The 15,290-nt window shown below is 29.5% G+C and overlaps 1 protein-coding gene across 1 annotated transcript; it reads right to left on the bottom strand.

Moving 5' to 3' along the window:
• Positions 1-9,664: 9,664 nt before the first annotated feature.
• Positions 9,665-15,049, bottom strand: LOC109818255 (cytochrome P450 CYP736A12). Its single transcript, XM_083072845.1, has 2 exons — positions 14,302-15,049; positions 9,665-10,598 (listed from the first exon to the last, which is right to left on the bottom strand). Exons 1-2 carry the CDS (start codon positions 14,980-14,982, stop codon positions 9,768-9,770), a joined length of 1,512 nt encoding a protein of 503 aa, XP_082928971.1. The 5' UTR covers positions 14,983-15,049; the 3' UTR covers positions 9,665-9,767.
• Between the last annotated feature and the right edge of the window lie 241 nt (positions 15,050-15,290).

The raw sequence follows: 15,290 nt of genomic DNA, 5'->3' as shown, positions 1-15,290 counted from the left end.
ACAAGAAAAATATTGTACACATAGATCAACTTCCATACGAGATTATTTCAATTTAAGTGGTGATTTTGATTTTGGACACACAAGTGTATTGAATATTTAAGGAAAAATTTTGACGTCTATAAATAATTTTATTTGACATGAATAGAATTCTCTTCAATAAAAGAATAAGTGTAGTATTATAAAGAAAAAATGGAATACAGGAAAAAAATGTCAAAAAAATTAGTATTGATGGGCGATTAACAATAAATAAATAAGATATAGTTGTAAAAGAAGAATCAATTGGCCTGCAAGTAAGGTTAAGCAATAAGATTCTTGATTAGCAACTGACATGTGAAATCATTCAATAGTGTTGAAAAGATATAATTATTTATTTATATATAATAATCGAATTCAGTACTAAATATTTTTAATAATAATTTATATGCAATCAATTGAACTAAAGTAGATTATTGTTATTGAAAAGACATAAGAATACAAATAGTAGCGACCAAACCAAAAATTAAAGTTGGATTGGATTGAATTTCAGTTCTAAATATTCAATCCGAATCAAATGTACTCTATTATGTATATGGAAGAGTTTGATTGAAGGGTAAAGCTGAACACTTCTTGGATGTTACTAAAAATTAGATAAATCTATAAATAACTCAAAAATATTATTAAAAATAATTAAGTAGATAATGAGTATGTTATCAAAGCTTAGACCTAATAAAGTTAGTATAAATAGTAGCATATAGAGAAGGTATTTTTTGTATTTCTTACAGTATTAATTGTGTTGACTTATCTAAGACCAAGGATGTCTGACTTAAGCACTAAAGTGTCTTATGGAGATACCTTCCTCTTCCCTTATCAAAGAGGTATGTTCGAGGCCTACTCATCTTAGTATTAAAGGTAAAATAGTGTTTGTATCGACCCATCAGATAAGTAAAATCGAAGATTATAAGGATATGAAGGTTGAAGACTATGAAGGCAAAGACTTATTAAACGAGGACTTGAAGTAATAAAATTACTTGTATACCCTTATGTAGGTAAATTTTGGCGACCATTGTGAGGTCCCATTTTAAAGGCCCTTATTATTTGTTTATTTTATAGGAAGGAGAACTTTTGAAGGATGGTGACTACAAAGAAGAACATGAATCTTGCACCCCCTCAGTAGATGTCAAGACTTATTGCTATGAAAGATCATATTGATCTTTCTGATGCTCTAAGACTACTAAGGGAAGATATGACTACTATTTGACAAGCTCGTGAGTCAAATGCCCTAAGAGCTTTCAATGGAAGGAGAATGTTGAGTTGAGGAGTCTCAATAGAACATGGGTTCCTACAGTTAGAATAATAATGAAGCCTTTCTATACTATGCGCTGATAACACCACAGGGGCAAGTGCCTCTTGTACAATTTTTGGTTGTTCTAGATAAGGGTCCTTTTCGGTATGGAACTTTGACAAGAACATATAAACACTCATTTACTTGAAGAATTATGGAAATTGTGTTGTCATATAATTGGAGAAGTCTTTCATTGGAGAAATATGATGGATCCATATCTAGATAAGCATTTGAATATGCATAGCCACAAGTTACCCTACTTACTTAAGAAGATGCAACTTTTTGTATTCCTAACATCTTTGAAGGCTAGGGCACTTAATCAGTTTATTACAAAAAATTCTTTTGAAAAGTTATCAAATTTGTTAGTTTGTCACTAGTCAACCTTACTAGTTAACATCACTAGCTTTGGCTAACATAAGGAAAGAAAATAAGGAGTCTCTTTGATGTTTCATGGGTTGTTTTACTAAAATTTCCATGGAGATCAAAAATCTATACCCAATAGTTGTAAAGGATAGGTTGAACACTACTTTGAAACAACGTCCTTTTGTGAACAGACTATAAAAGAAACCTCCATTAGATATGAATGATTTAAGAAATATATGCAAATGGAAGAGTTGATAGAGTCAATAAATCAAGCTAGAGTTGAGGTTATTCCTATTAAAAAAGAAAATGAAAGAGAAATGTTCTAAAAAAGCAAGAGGGGATAACTCTAGGAGTTATCAGCCTAGAAGTCCTCGATACATTACCTATACACCCTTTAATACCAATGGAGCAAGGATTATTAAACAAGCATTGGCTTTAGAGATATTGACTATTCTAAAGAGGGCTCACACACCATCGAGGGCAAATTCGTCGAAGTATTGCACATGTCATTGGAATTATGGTCACTCAACTGAAGAGTGTGCGACTTTGAAAGATAAGGTAGTGAGAGAGACAGGGGGAGAGGGAGGGAGAAAGAGAGAGAGAGAGAGAGAGAGAAAGAGAAGGGGAATGAGAATGAGAGAAAGACACTACTAGAATTTCTCTTATTACATGCGACTTTCCTGCGAATTTTTATAAAAAATTCGCAGGAAACATTGTTCTTACAAATTTTTCTGCAAAATCTTATCTACAGGTAATACTTTCGTGGATAATATATTTTTGGAAATTTTAAAATTCGCAGGAAAGTTTCTTGCAAAAAAAATTCACAGGAAAATTCGTAGGAAAGTTTACTGCGAATTTTTTCGCAAGAAAATCTGCAGGAATATTTTTTACAAAAAAAAATTAAAGAAATTACTATAAATTCTATCAGTAATTCTTCAAATTTCAAATGCTCACAATGAATTCATCCGAAGCATTTGTTTTCGTGCCTCCAACATGTGATACATCATCTTTTAAATTCTAAGATTGTAGATTATAAGCCTAATGTAACGACCCCCATGGTCTCTACACTTAGTGGAATCACACTACTGCTAGTGAACTAAGAGAAATATTAAGCTGGATAACTCATACATACAGGTATAAATAAGAATGAAAATAACTAAGTTTCTTGTTATAAAATAGAACACCATATATATACAGTCATCCCAAAAATAATATGACTCTAGTGTCGGTCAAGCACAGACGAAATCGTTACCCAAAATGGTAACTCTAACACGAGGATCAAACTCCCCGTCTCGCAGCGGTCACCTCAACTCCAAGTTAGTCCTGACCTGCTCTCATACCAAGTATGATCATCGCAGTCCCACCACATGGAAACAGAAGGGTAAGCTAGAGTTCAAAACCAATCATACAAGTACAGAATAAAATCTATACTACACATCATCCAACTATCAATCATGTTCATAGAATCACACCATACACTCTATCCAATACTACTCATGCATAAAATATAATCCACCAATCATGAAGTCAAACACCACACTTCATCATATTAATAATCTGCAATAAATACATCTCATGACAGATATCAATACATATCAATCATCTAATGCGTCGTCACGCATTCACCTAGGAGATCTCCCTAACAACAGAGCTGTATAAGTGACATCCCATCCTACCGAAACCACCCTAACCGTTTTCACGCCCAATGCACCCGCTCGGTCACAGCTAAACAAGATATAATCCTCACTCGGGTTTACTTGGATGATGTCACTTACACAATTGGAAATCCAGATCCACCGTTAGGTATAGCACAGCTGGGTACGGGCTTACCACGACCTTGGCATGGATAACCAAGTCAATTGTGGAGTTCGCCCACCGACTATCTGCAAGGATCCATGCACCTTCCCAAATACTTGGTTAAGGGAATAACCCTCGACCTCATACCCCACTCCAACACTAGCTAAGGACTTAGATGAGACTCACCCAACCCAGTGGCCTACCTGAGCACCACTCTCCCAAATCCAGTGGCCTACCTGAGCACCATTCTCATATATCAGTGGCTTATCCAAGCACCACTCTCAAGAGACTCTATGTGAGCTCTTCCAGTTCGAAAATATTTTTCCTCTCCTCAAGTCCTAGGCTAGACTCATGCCATAAGACATCACATGCAATTATGCATCATACATCATACATGGTCTGCCCACCATCATGATCAACAATCATACACATGTCATAAGACATCACATGCAATAATGCATCATACATCATACATGGTCTACCCACCATTATGATCAATAATCATACACATGTCATAAGACATCACATGCAATAATGCATCATACATCATACATCGTCTACCCACCATTATGATCAATAATATGAACATATATTCATGTCATATCATATTTAAACATTCATATATATATCATCACTATGCATACATATGACTCACACCTCACCATACATCATATGTCATACATACATGATCCAAAACTTCAACTTAACATGCATTAGCATCATTTCATTCATAAACACATTCATGCTCGGCGCAGCCTGAGCTCGCCCAGCCTAATCCCAACCCGAGAGTCGTAAAACTCATCTACGCCCGGCGCGTTCAAGTCACGCTCGGTGTCCTTGAGACAGAGACTCCTAAGAGTCTCCACGCCTGACACAAATAAATCACGCCTGGCCCAACATCCAACCCGAGAGTCCTAAGCTCTTCCACGCCTAGCGCGCTCAACCTGCGCCTAGCCTAATCCCAGTCAGAGAGTTCAAAATCTCTCATCCAAACTAACAAATCCAACCATATGCAAACACAAAACACAATGCATAGGCTCCATACAACACAAAATAAACTCAAAATCAACATGCACCCATTTGATGCATCAAATTCACCAAAAACCCCATTTTTCCCAAAACCTCGAAAAATGAGCGAATTCTCCAATCCAGCCATGGATCCTCAACTTTCATGTATCAATTGAGTTTCTAAACTCACATGAAACTTAAACAAAAAACATTCTAGCTTCCCTCACATGAGGATTGACTCAAAATAGCCAATAACTGAGAAGAAGTAGAATTTTCTTCTGAAGCTCAACTCGGAACTTCAATCCTCGCAAAGCAAGCTTCCTAATCTGAATTTCAAGAAAAGACAGAAAACATTAGAGATCTAGAGGAGAAAAGGAATCATACAGAGAAATTTGGGAGAAAAAGGAGCTCATAGACCCAGAGTCCTTCTCTCTAAAACTTCTCTCTAAAAACCACATTTTCTCCTCAACCACACAACCCCTATTTATAGAAGTTCAGGAGTGGCCAGAACGACCTATTCCGAATCTGGAACAGCCCGTTCTGCACCCCTTCATCATGTGTAAAAATCACATGTAGAATGGCCAGTTCTGAAACCAGAACATCCCATTCTGGGATTCATCCAGAACGGCCCGTACTCCCTCCAAAACGGCCCGTACTATATCCAGAACGACCCGTTCTCAACTACGATTTACAGGTCAATTTAGTAGTTTGGAACAGCCCATTCCAGATTGGGAACGACCCGTTCTGGGATACTAAATCACCCATATTGGGCTTTTGGGCCTTCTGAAATAACTTACTACATTACACCTAACATTCAACCATACAAATCAACTTGTAAGGTAAGTGTTGCCCCAACTTATATACTCTTTAATTGTTTTATTTTCAATCGATGTGGGACTTTAAGTTTTTTTAAAATATTAAACTTATAAATTTAAATATTTTTTTATTTTTCTTGCAGATTAAAATTTGCAGGAAAAGTTAACTGAAAAACTTTTCTACCATTTAGTAAACATTACTTCCGAATTTATTTTTGCAAGAAAATTTGCAAGAAACAAAATAAAATTCTTACAATATTTTCTGCAAATGTTTACCATGGAAAAAAATTTCTATGATCATTAAAATTGTAGCAAAATTTGTAAGAAATATCTATAAATTATTTTTCGCAAAAAAATATTGTAAATATTTTTTTGTAGAAAAATTCGCAGGAAAATAACACTGTTCTAGTAGTGATAGGCTAGGCATGAATCAGAAAATGATTATTTGGATTGAAATCACCATGCACGTGTCGTGATGTGAACAAAATTTGACACATAGCATGTAATTTAATTTTATGAAGTTTTTTTCCCTTGAATTCTAATGTGTGTAAGATTTTAATAGATTTGAACCAAAAATATTATAAAAAGATCTTGTAGTATTTAATCAAGACTTTAATATAAAAAAGTTTTGTGATATTCAATTAAGACAATCATGATTTTTTTGATAATATCAAAATCTGGTGGTATTCAATTAATACAATCATAATTTTTTAGGAGTTTATCAAAATTTGATGATATTTAATGAAGAATTTTTTTTACTTAAAAAAAGTTTATTGGTATTCAAAAAATAGATATTTCAATAAATTGTTTTGCATTATAGATTTTGTGAAACTTTTTATTAGAATTCACGTATAATTCATTCATATAACAATCTCACAAAAATCTTTGAAATTTTGCATGACTTTTTTTCTCTTTTATTTCTCTTCTTTCTTTCTTTTCTCTCTCTTTTGAATCTTCTTTCTCGCCTTTATTGTTTCTCTCTCTCTTTCTCATCTTTCTCTCTCCCTTATCTCATTCTCTTTTTTTGTCTCATTTTTGTTGCTTCTCTCTCCTTTTGATCTATTACCTATATATCTTAGCTTCTCTTCTCTCTTTCTCTTTTCTTCTTTATCTCATTTCTTCTTTTTATTTTTATTCATTTCTCTCATTTTTCATCTCCAAGATTTTACAAGTCATGGTAAGAACCCTCAAAATGAAAATGAAGTGTTCAACTTACACCATGCATCCTTAAAAATGTGATTGAGAGGATATCTAATATTTTTAAATTATGCTACATAATTTTCAAGTCGGTGTCTTCATTTCTATTAAAGACACAAGCCAAACTTATATTAATATGTGAAACACTATATAGCTTTCTTTACAAAATTGTCATTTTAATGAATTTCTAATTGAAACAATGGGTAAATCTTCATCTTCATTACTACCGGTTAATAAATACCATAATTTGGAACATATTGTTTAGATTCAAGATTACGAAAAAGAATATGTCAATGCATTAAAGACTAGTATAGCTTTAGAAATGTGAAGAAATATTAATTAAAAGGACATTATAGTCAATTATTTATCAAAAGATAGAGACAATTATTTGTCAAAAAATAGAGAAAAAAATTGTTGATTTTAATTTTCTTTATTATTTATGTTAATTTTTTTATTAATTCTTGTAACATTAAATGTGTTTCATAAATCTATGTTTTTATGTTAAATCCATAAAATTCTTTAAAATCTTATGATATAAATCTATCAAAATATGTTAAAATCCATTAAAATACAAATTATAAAGTCTTGATTAAAATCTATATTTTAAAAAAAAATCTTAAAAATCATGACATTCCTTAAAAAAAAATTAATCTATTAAAATTTATTTTCATGTTAAAATAATTTTTCAAAATTTCAATTCAATACACCTCTTTAATATTCAATTATGTCTTACGTAAATACGTAGTCCCCATGCAATGAAGGAAAGTCGTCCGCTGATGGGGTTCGCTATGCTAGGTTTGGCTAGGTTTTAAATTTGTTAGGTTTGGGCTCTAAGCCAAAAAAGGTACTTTGTGTTTTTATATTTGATTTTAATATTATTTTAATAATGATACTTGTATTAATAATTATTAACAAAAAAGGTACTTTGTGTTTTTGTTAATGTTGTAGGATATGAAACTTACAAGGTGGTTATGATGCAATTGACTTTTGAAAAACTATTTTTATTTAAATTAATAAAATTGAGTTATCTTCCACTAAAAAAAAATTGTGCAACTACTATAATAAATTTAAGGATAAAAACTTTTTAAAAATTGTGTACGAGAAAATGATGAATCACCTTGATATATTGTTATAGATTAAGTTATTAAGATGTACCTCTTAATGTAAAATTCTAAGTTTTCTAAAATTATTAAAAGGATATTTTGAGTAATTAAAGAGTTTAATAAGATATTTTAGAGGCTTTTAATAATTATGAGTATTTTAATTAAATAATATATATTTACAAAAAATTATTTTACAAAATATTTATTAGAAAAATATGTATTTTTATAATATTTTATTATAATAAGTATTTGGATAAAAATATTTATATTTATTGTAATTGTTTATTGTTTATATTTTTTTTATTTTAATTATAATGGTGTTCGAAGAAATATATTTATTAATTATTGTATTTTGTTATAATTATTTGGGTTGGGAGAACTATATTTATTTGATATATTATTTATTTATAAGTTTTAATATTTGAGAGAAGGGAAAAGAGAACTATGGTTAAAATATTTTCAGTGAAGGGTTAAGTGTGGATTAAGTTTTTTAAAAAGAGGTTATGACAAATCTTTTTATTTTTATTCTTTTTATTTTTATGCTTCTCATTTTTCATATTATGTATATACTTTGAAGAATGTGAAGAAGAACCAAAACTCGTAGAAAATTGTGGATATCCATGTCCTTCATCAAGTATTCATCAAGGTAAGGGATAGTGAGTAATCTTGCTTTAAGGCATGGGATAATTATTAGATAGTGAGGTTTACACCTAGCCTCTTGTTTGTTGTATGTGTTGTATGAGGAGAATTTTAATTTGTATTTGTTTATGATTTGTTGTCTCCTATATGATTCTTCTAGTTTTTGTATTGTCATTAATTATATATGTTCATGATTAATTTCGTGTATTGGTGTCTTTTTTATGTAGCATGGTATGAAGAGGTTTTCCCAAATGTTTTTCATTCTTGAATTTTAGGCTTCCTTATAATTATTTTACTTTTATAATTGTTGCACTTATGATTATATATGGTTAATTTTGTGCATTAATGTTTGTTGATATGATTTAAGTTACATGTGAATTTTTGTGGGAACCCTAATAGAATGCATTTGGGTAATCGTATGAGAAGATGTTATGAGTATGAAATTATGTAAAATTAAGATTGAATTTGTGTAATTGATGGTATAATAGACTTTAATATATGTTTTTACCAATTGAATTTAGAGAAGAGAGTTTAGATGTGAGTTATACCTAATTTTGAAAATTCTATGCCTTGGTATTTATGTAATTTCTCCGTGTGTGATTAATGAAGTTGCATTTCAATTGTTGAGTTAGAAAGTATACATTTGGGGTTACAAACAGGGCTCAAGAATCACATAAAAATGTTAAGGAATGACAGAATTATGCTAGTTAAAAGATGAACTTCATGTTCTGTGTGCAAAGTGTAGTATACGTATGTTGTAAGCCTTTAAAGTATTATTAAATGTAAGAGTTAGGTTTTTTAATACTAATAAAAGTTGTACTCCTAGATGTTAGCTTTTAAATTCTGTTAGAATCACTTAAAAATAAGATCTAGAACTAAATTTATGATCAAATTAGTAAGCGAAGGTCAAACTGTTAAGTTTAGACTAAAATGTGATTTTGTAATTTTTAAAAATAGTAGATGGTAGAACTAACACTTAATGTCAACATAGAAGTTGTAGATAATTATCTTATCTTTCTAATAAAATTATGATCAACTTGATAGAATACATGTAGCTCTAAATAAGGTGTTTAGAGCACACAATGTTTTAGAAGATTAAGTTATAAATTGTTAGATCTTTCTCATTCTAGTGTGCCTGAACTATTATAATAGACTTATTCCACCTAATACATAGATTAAATTTATAAATTTTTAAAAATATTTAAAAATTATATGATACTTCCTTATATAAATTTAAATTAATGTATAAAATATTTTTATTTTATATGATTATCCTTCTATTTGAATTGATGAAAAAAAATATCAAATAATTTTTAAAAAAATTTAAAATATATAAATTTAATCTATACATTAAAAATATTTAATTTAATAATTAAATTATTAAAATTTAATATAAAATATAAATTATTAAATAAAGTAAGTCAACTAATATTTATTTTAGTAAATAGATTTCACTCGTTATAATTAAACATTTCACATGACTTCAAATTATTACAAATATAAATTGACAGGAAATTATTGTTCTTATTGATCAACTAGTCGATAAACTGGTATGGCCAACAAGTGTTTACTTCTGGGTATCGTGAGTCCAAATATCTCATTCATGTCTAACTCATCAGGAGTCATGCCTAATGGAAGCACCCAATCAAAACAATGTACTAACTGAGCCAGAATAAGGTTAACAGTAGTTAGACCCATATGAATCCCAGGACAACCTCTTCGACCTGAACCAAATGGTATCACTCGAAAGTCATTTCCACGAATGTCAATATTGTTATTCTCAAATCTCTTGGGATCAAACATCTCAGCATTATACCAAACATTAGGATCTCGCCCTATTGCCCATGCATTTACTATGAGCCTTGTTTTCTTCTTTATATAATAACCATTAATAGTAACATCTCCTCGACACTCATGAGGCAGGAGCAAAGGTGCAACCGGATGTAATCTTAGGGTCTCCTTGACCACCATATTCAAATAAGGCAAATTTTGCACGTCAATTTCCTTCACATGTTTCTTCAATCCCACTGCATTTTCTAGCTCATCCTGAAGAGTTTTCATCACATTTGGATGCCGCAAGAGTTCTGACATGGCCCATTCAACCGTTGTAGATGCCGTGTCAAATGCTGCTGCAATAATATCTATTATAATAGCTTTGATATTACTTCTATCCAAGACATTTTGGTCGTCCTCAAGACCCATGGGTTGGTGCATAAGTGATAGCAATATGTCCACAAAGTCTTTGTTGCTTGATCCTTTTTGTTTTTTATTATGTGGATGCTCGTGGTCTTGGATAATCTGCTCCATGACTTGGTCAAATGTCTTGCTTACTTTCTTTAATCGCCTTGTTAGTCCCTGACCCGTCAATGATCGTAGGATGTAAGGATTAATTGCATGTATAATATTTCATTTATTTCATGCATGCGTGAAAATTAATATTGACAACGCATATTCAAATATTTTTTAAAATACTTTTTAACACATTATATGATAAAATTCAAATGGCCGGGATCATACAAATGATCTATATGTGTGACAGGTGTTGTTTCTTGTTTATTATATATGTCCCATTTTTTTTTTATTTAATACTACTTTTATGTAAATTTTACACAATAATAAAATAATATGTAAAATATATGTTATTAGTATTTTCCTCTTATGTTTAATTAGAATATAGTAAGAGTAATAAATAAATAATATATGGAGTAAGAAAAATGATAATAAGTTTCGTTACAAAATAAAGTCATGAAAAGGATTCAGATATAATGTAATATTCCTTAAAACTAGTTGTAAATATAAACATTAGGCTTTCTCTTGCATAGGATTAATTGGTTACAATTAAGTTTCAAATAACGCGTTTGAAAATGTAATTATTAATAAATGTAACATATAATTAGATAACATGTGCAATATTAGAGCTTTCAAGTGGGTTTGGCCGGGTTGGGTCTACCCTTCGTGGAGCAATACTTGTAAGTTGTAAGAGAATTGATTCGAGTTGTTATTATTATAGTTTTAAAATTTGGATCCATAATCAAATTAGTTAGTGTTCTGGGTAGTAGATCAAAAGTTGAATTGGTAAATTATTAATTAAACTGTATGACGTAATTTTTATTAATTTTTTTTTAAAAAATATTCATGTTGTATATATTTTATATTTATAAATTTCAATAAATTTATATTGTATCTTAAATTTTAATTTTAATTTATTTAAAATTATATTTATTTTTATTTTATATAAAAAAAATATATGAAAAGTTACATATTAAACTATATATTAATACAAATTAAAAATATAAATAATATGTATATATATATAATATACTTATAATTAATATCATAAAATAATATGTGTAATATCTGTATATACATTATATTATTAAATATATAATTTAAAAATAATAATATATTATAAAAATTATTTAAGTTAGACATATTATAAATAAATACATTGAAACAAGTTAATTTTTATAACGAGTCCAATTGATGAACTAACCAAACTACCAATTTTTGATTCGATGTGATTCAGTTTTTAAAACACCTATTCTTATTATGGATCAATGATTTTATAATCCGGACAGACTGATTAGCTCGACTTAAATTAACTCATTTTATTTATTTTCTATTGTTATTCAACTTTTACCGTAAATAAATAAATAAACTTAGGATCATATTTGGTTAACCATCATATAGATAGTGTGGTTGGCTAGTTTTTTCTTCCATTCAAATATCTGCAATGAAGATAATAGATTTAGTTAAAATTAGAACCTGGAACTGGTTAAGGACAAGACATAAAGATTTTAGGTACGACTTTGCTTCTTGGTCCATGAATCTAACAGTTTGTCTCACCTAAGTAAATATATCCAGGTGGTAAATGAGTCTATTAGAAAAATCTGATTATGTAATTTTTATTTCAATGTTGTGGACTGGATGTGATAGTCTAGCTTAAGTTCCTAATTGGGGAACGGTAATTTTAGTTCACATGTGGTATTTTGTAATAGATTTGAGTATCCCTTGTACTTCTTTTATTTTCAATTATTTGAATTATAAAAAATAAAAAATAAAAAAAGGCTTCAAACCTTGAAATTATTAGCCAGTCAGATTTTTTAAGTCTGACCCACCAAGCCATCAGGTAAGCTCTTCGGACCACATATTTTTTACGCTACCCGATATGATTGATTGCGCAAAGAAAAATAGAAGACAAAGAAATACAATGTTGATGATTTTTTTGGTTGGGATGTCTAGTTTCATAATTTTCACCCAACGTGTTTTCTTTATAATAATAATATTATTATTATAAAATATCTATCAATTTTATAAATGACTACTCTTTAAACATTTTTCAATCCTAAACTTTAAGTCTTAAATTTTAAATTATATTATTTTCATCTCTAAAATATGAATTCAAGACCTTATTTAAAGAAATAAAATACACATTACAATAAAATAGACTTTTATGACATTTAATATTATTTTTAGTAATAGTAAAAATTGTTGTAAAATCTTTTACCAATATTTTTACATTAGTATTACTAAAATATTTTGCATGCTAGTAAAAATCTTTATAATAATCAAGAAAAATATATAAGTTTTTGTGACATTTTTATTGGCATTTAATATTTTTTATTATTGCTACTAAAAGTTTAAGAAATAATTCATAATTTATATATTCTTTAATTACTTTATATCTATAATTGATGTGAAACTATCTTTTATTTATTTTTATTTTTTTTAATTATTTCATCCCTTAAAAAATATAAATTTATAAAATGAAAATTATTTTTTACTTACATATTTTTTTTATGAATTTTTTTTCAATACATTCCCTTAAATATTGAACTTTTTAGCCAATCAAATTTCTTCTTTTTAAGGCTGACCCACCAAGACTTCAGGTAAGCTCTTGGGACCACATATTTTTTACGCTACCCGATATGATTGATTGCTCAAAGAAAAATAGAAGACAATGAAATCCAATGTTGATGTTGTTGATGTCTTGTTTCAAAATTTTCACCCAACCCGATATGATTGATTGCTCAAAGAAAAATAGAAGACAATGAAATCCAATGTTGATGTTGTTGATGTCTTGTTTCAAAATTTTCACCCAACGTGTTATTTTTTTTTTATAACAATAATATTATTGTTACGAATATCTATCAATTTTATAAATGATTAGTCTTTACATATTTTTTGTTGCTAAATTTTAAATCTCAAGCTTTAAATTATATTATTTTCATTTCTAAGACTTGAATACATTTTTAAATCATAAATTTTAAATTATATTATTTTCATCTTTAAAATATGAATTCAAGAACTTATTTAAAGAAATAAAATGTACACTACAACAAAATAAATTTTTAGTGATATTTAATATTATGTTTAGTGATAATAAAAATTACTGCAAAATTCTTTATCAGCATAAATTTAGTACCAATTATTCTTGTAAGATGAGGGTAGTCTTCTACTTATATATTCTTTAATTTTTTTATTTATTTGATTGTCTCATCTCCTAAGAGATGTAAGACTTGTAAAGTGGGTTATTTTTTACTTGCATACTTTTTAATGGATTTTTCCCGATACACCTTCTTAAATTTAGGATTATTGAGCCCCTCAAGTTTAAGATTATTGAGTTTGGTAATGATGAGTGATATTATAGGTCTAACTTAACCCTATGAAACCAACTTATAAAGTAAGAATTATTTTTCACTTATATACTCTTTAATTATCTTTTTTCTTATCGATGTGAGACTTAAGTTTTTCTTGATAAATAATTGTCATTAATAATAAATTTTAATATAATATAAATACATTTTTAATAATTATTATACACTAATTATTAATATTTTTATTAGATAATAAAATAGAAATAATTAATTTATGATTATTAAATAATTATCGTTAATAATAAATTTTATTGTAATGATGCTACTATCAAAACAACGTGACACTATATGTTGAATATGATAGGCAAAAATATATAAGAAACAAAACAAATATAAAAAAAAATTATAAAGATGTTTAATTAAAAAAAAAAGAAAAAAAAGAGATAGGTTAAATTTCATACCTGAGGATCAAAGACGCTGAGCCAAGGCATGTAATCTGCAAGATTGAAAGCACCAGCCAAGTTCATGACCTCATAAATAAGCCCTTTCAAATCGAACCTATGATCAATGGCACGCCCCAACACCATCTTACACACGATGTTCTCCATGAGCTCCCCCAACAACTCACTCAGATCCACAACCTCACGTGATGCCGCTGAATTTTTCAGCGACTTCACCAACGCTCCCAACTCCTCTCTCCTTAAAGGAGCAAACATTTCAATTTTTGACGCACTCAGAAGCTGTAGAGTGCACACTTTCCTCGCGTTGCGCCAGTAAGCACTGTACTCAGAAAACGACATGCCCTTGCTGCCATGAGAAAGATACTCCGACAATTGAATTTTAGGTCTGCTGGCAAAAGCAATGTCATGGGTTTTGAGGAATAGCTCAGCGGTTTCAGGGGAAGAAACCACTATGGCTGGAACCTGACCTAGCTTTAAGGACATTATAGGTCCATATTTTGTGGCAAGGGATTGAAGGCTGCGATGTGGGAGTTTTCCTAGCATGTGGAGGTTACCAATAAATGGCAAACCCTTCGGACCTGGTGCATTTTTCTCATGCCTTTGTTTTGGATGTACCAATAATATGAATATCATCACAATAACGAGTATTATTGTAGGGATAACTAAAGTTTCAACAAACATTATTTCTGATAATTGTTTGCTTGATTGGAATTTGGAAATACTGAGATAGAGATGGTTGGTTTCCTTGTGTATTTATTTATAGACGGGATTTTTATTAACGTGAAAAATGCAAAAGAGATGTTATGGCAGGTAATTGATTTTTTAACGTCACTAGTACAAAAGAGGTGTATTACGTCGGACATTTTTAGCTTTTTACGTCAGAAAACGTACCGAAGTAGAAGCGGGAGACGTAAATTTTACGTCGGATCTTCAAAACCGACGTAAATTTACGTCGAATATTAATACAACTGACATAAAAAAGTAGGAAA

This window comes from Cajanus cajan, chromosome 1 (assembly GCF_000230855.2).
Source record: "Cajanus cajan strain Asha chromosome 1, NIPB_CcT2T_4, whole genome shotgun sequence".
NCBI classification, from domain to species: domain Eukaryota; kingdom Viridiplantae; phylum Streptophyta; class Magnoliopsida; order Fabales; family Fabaceae; genus Cajanus; species Cajanus cajan.
This window is presented reverse-complemented; position numbering and strand designations above follow the sequence as displayed.

Excerpts from the sequence above, each read along its gene's own strand:
- LOC109818255 (XM_083072845.1), bottom strand. The coding sequence starts at position 14,982 with ATGTTTGTTGAAACTTTAGTTATCCCTACAATAATACTCGTTATTGTG. Across the intron at positions 10,599-14,301 it reads TCAGCGTCTTTGATCCTCAG|GGACTAACAAGGCGATTAAA; the intron begins GTATGAAATTTA and ends TTGACGGGTCAG.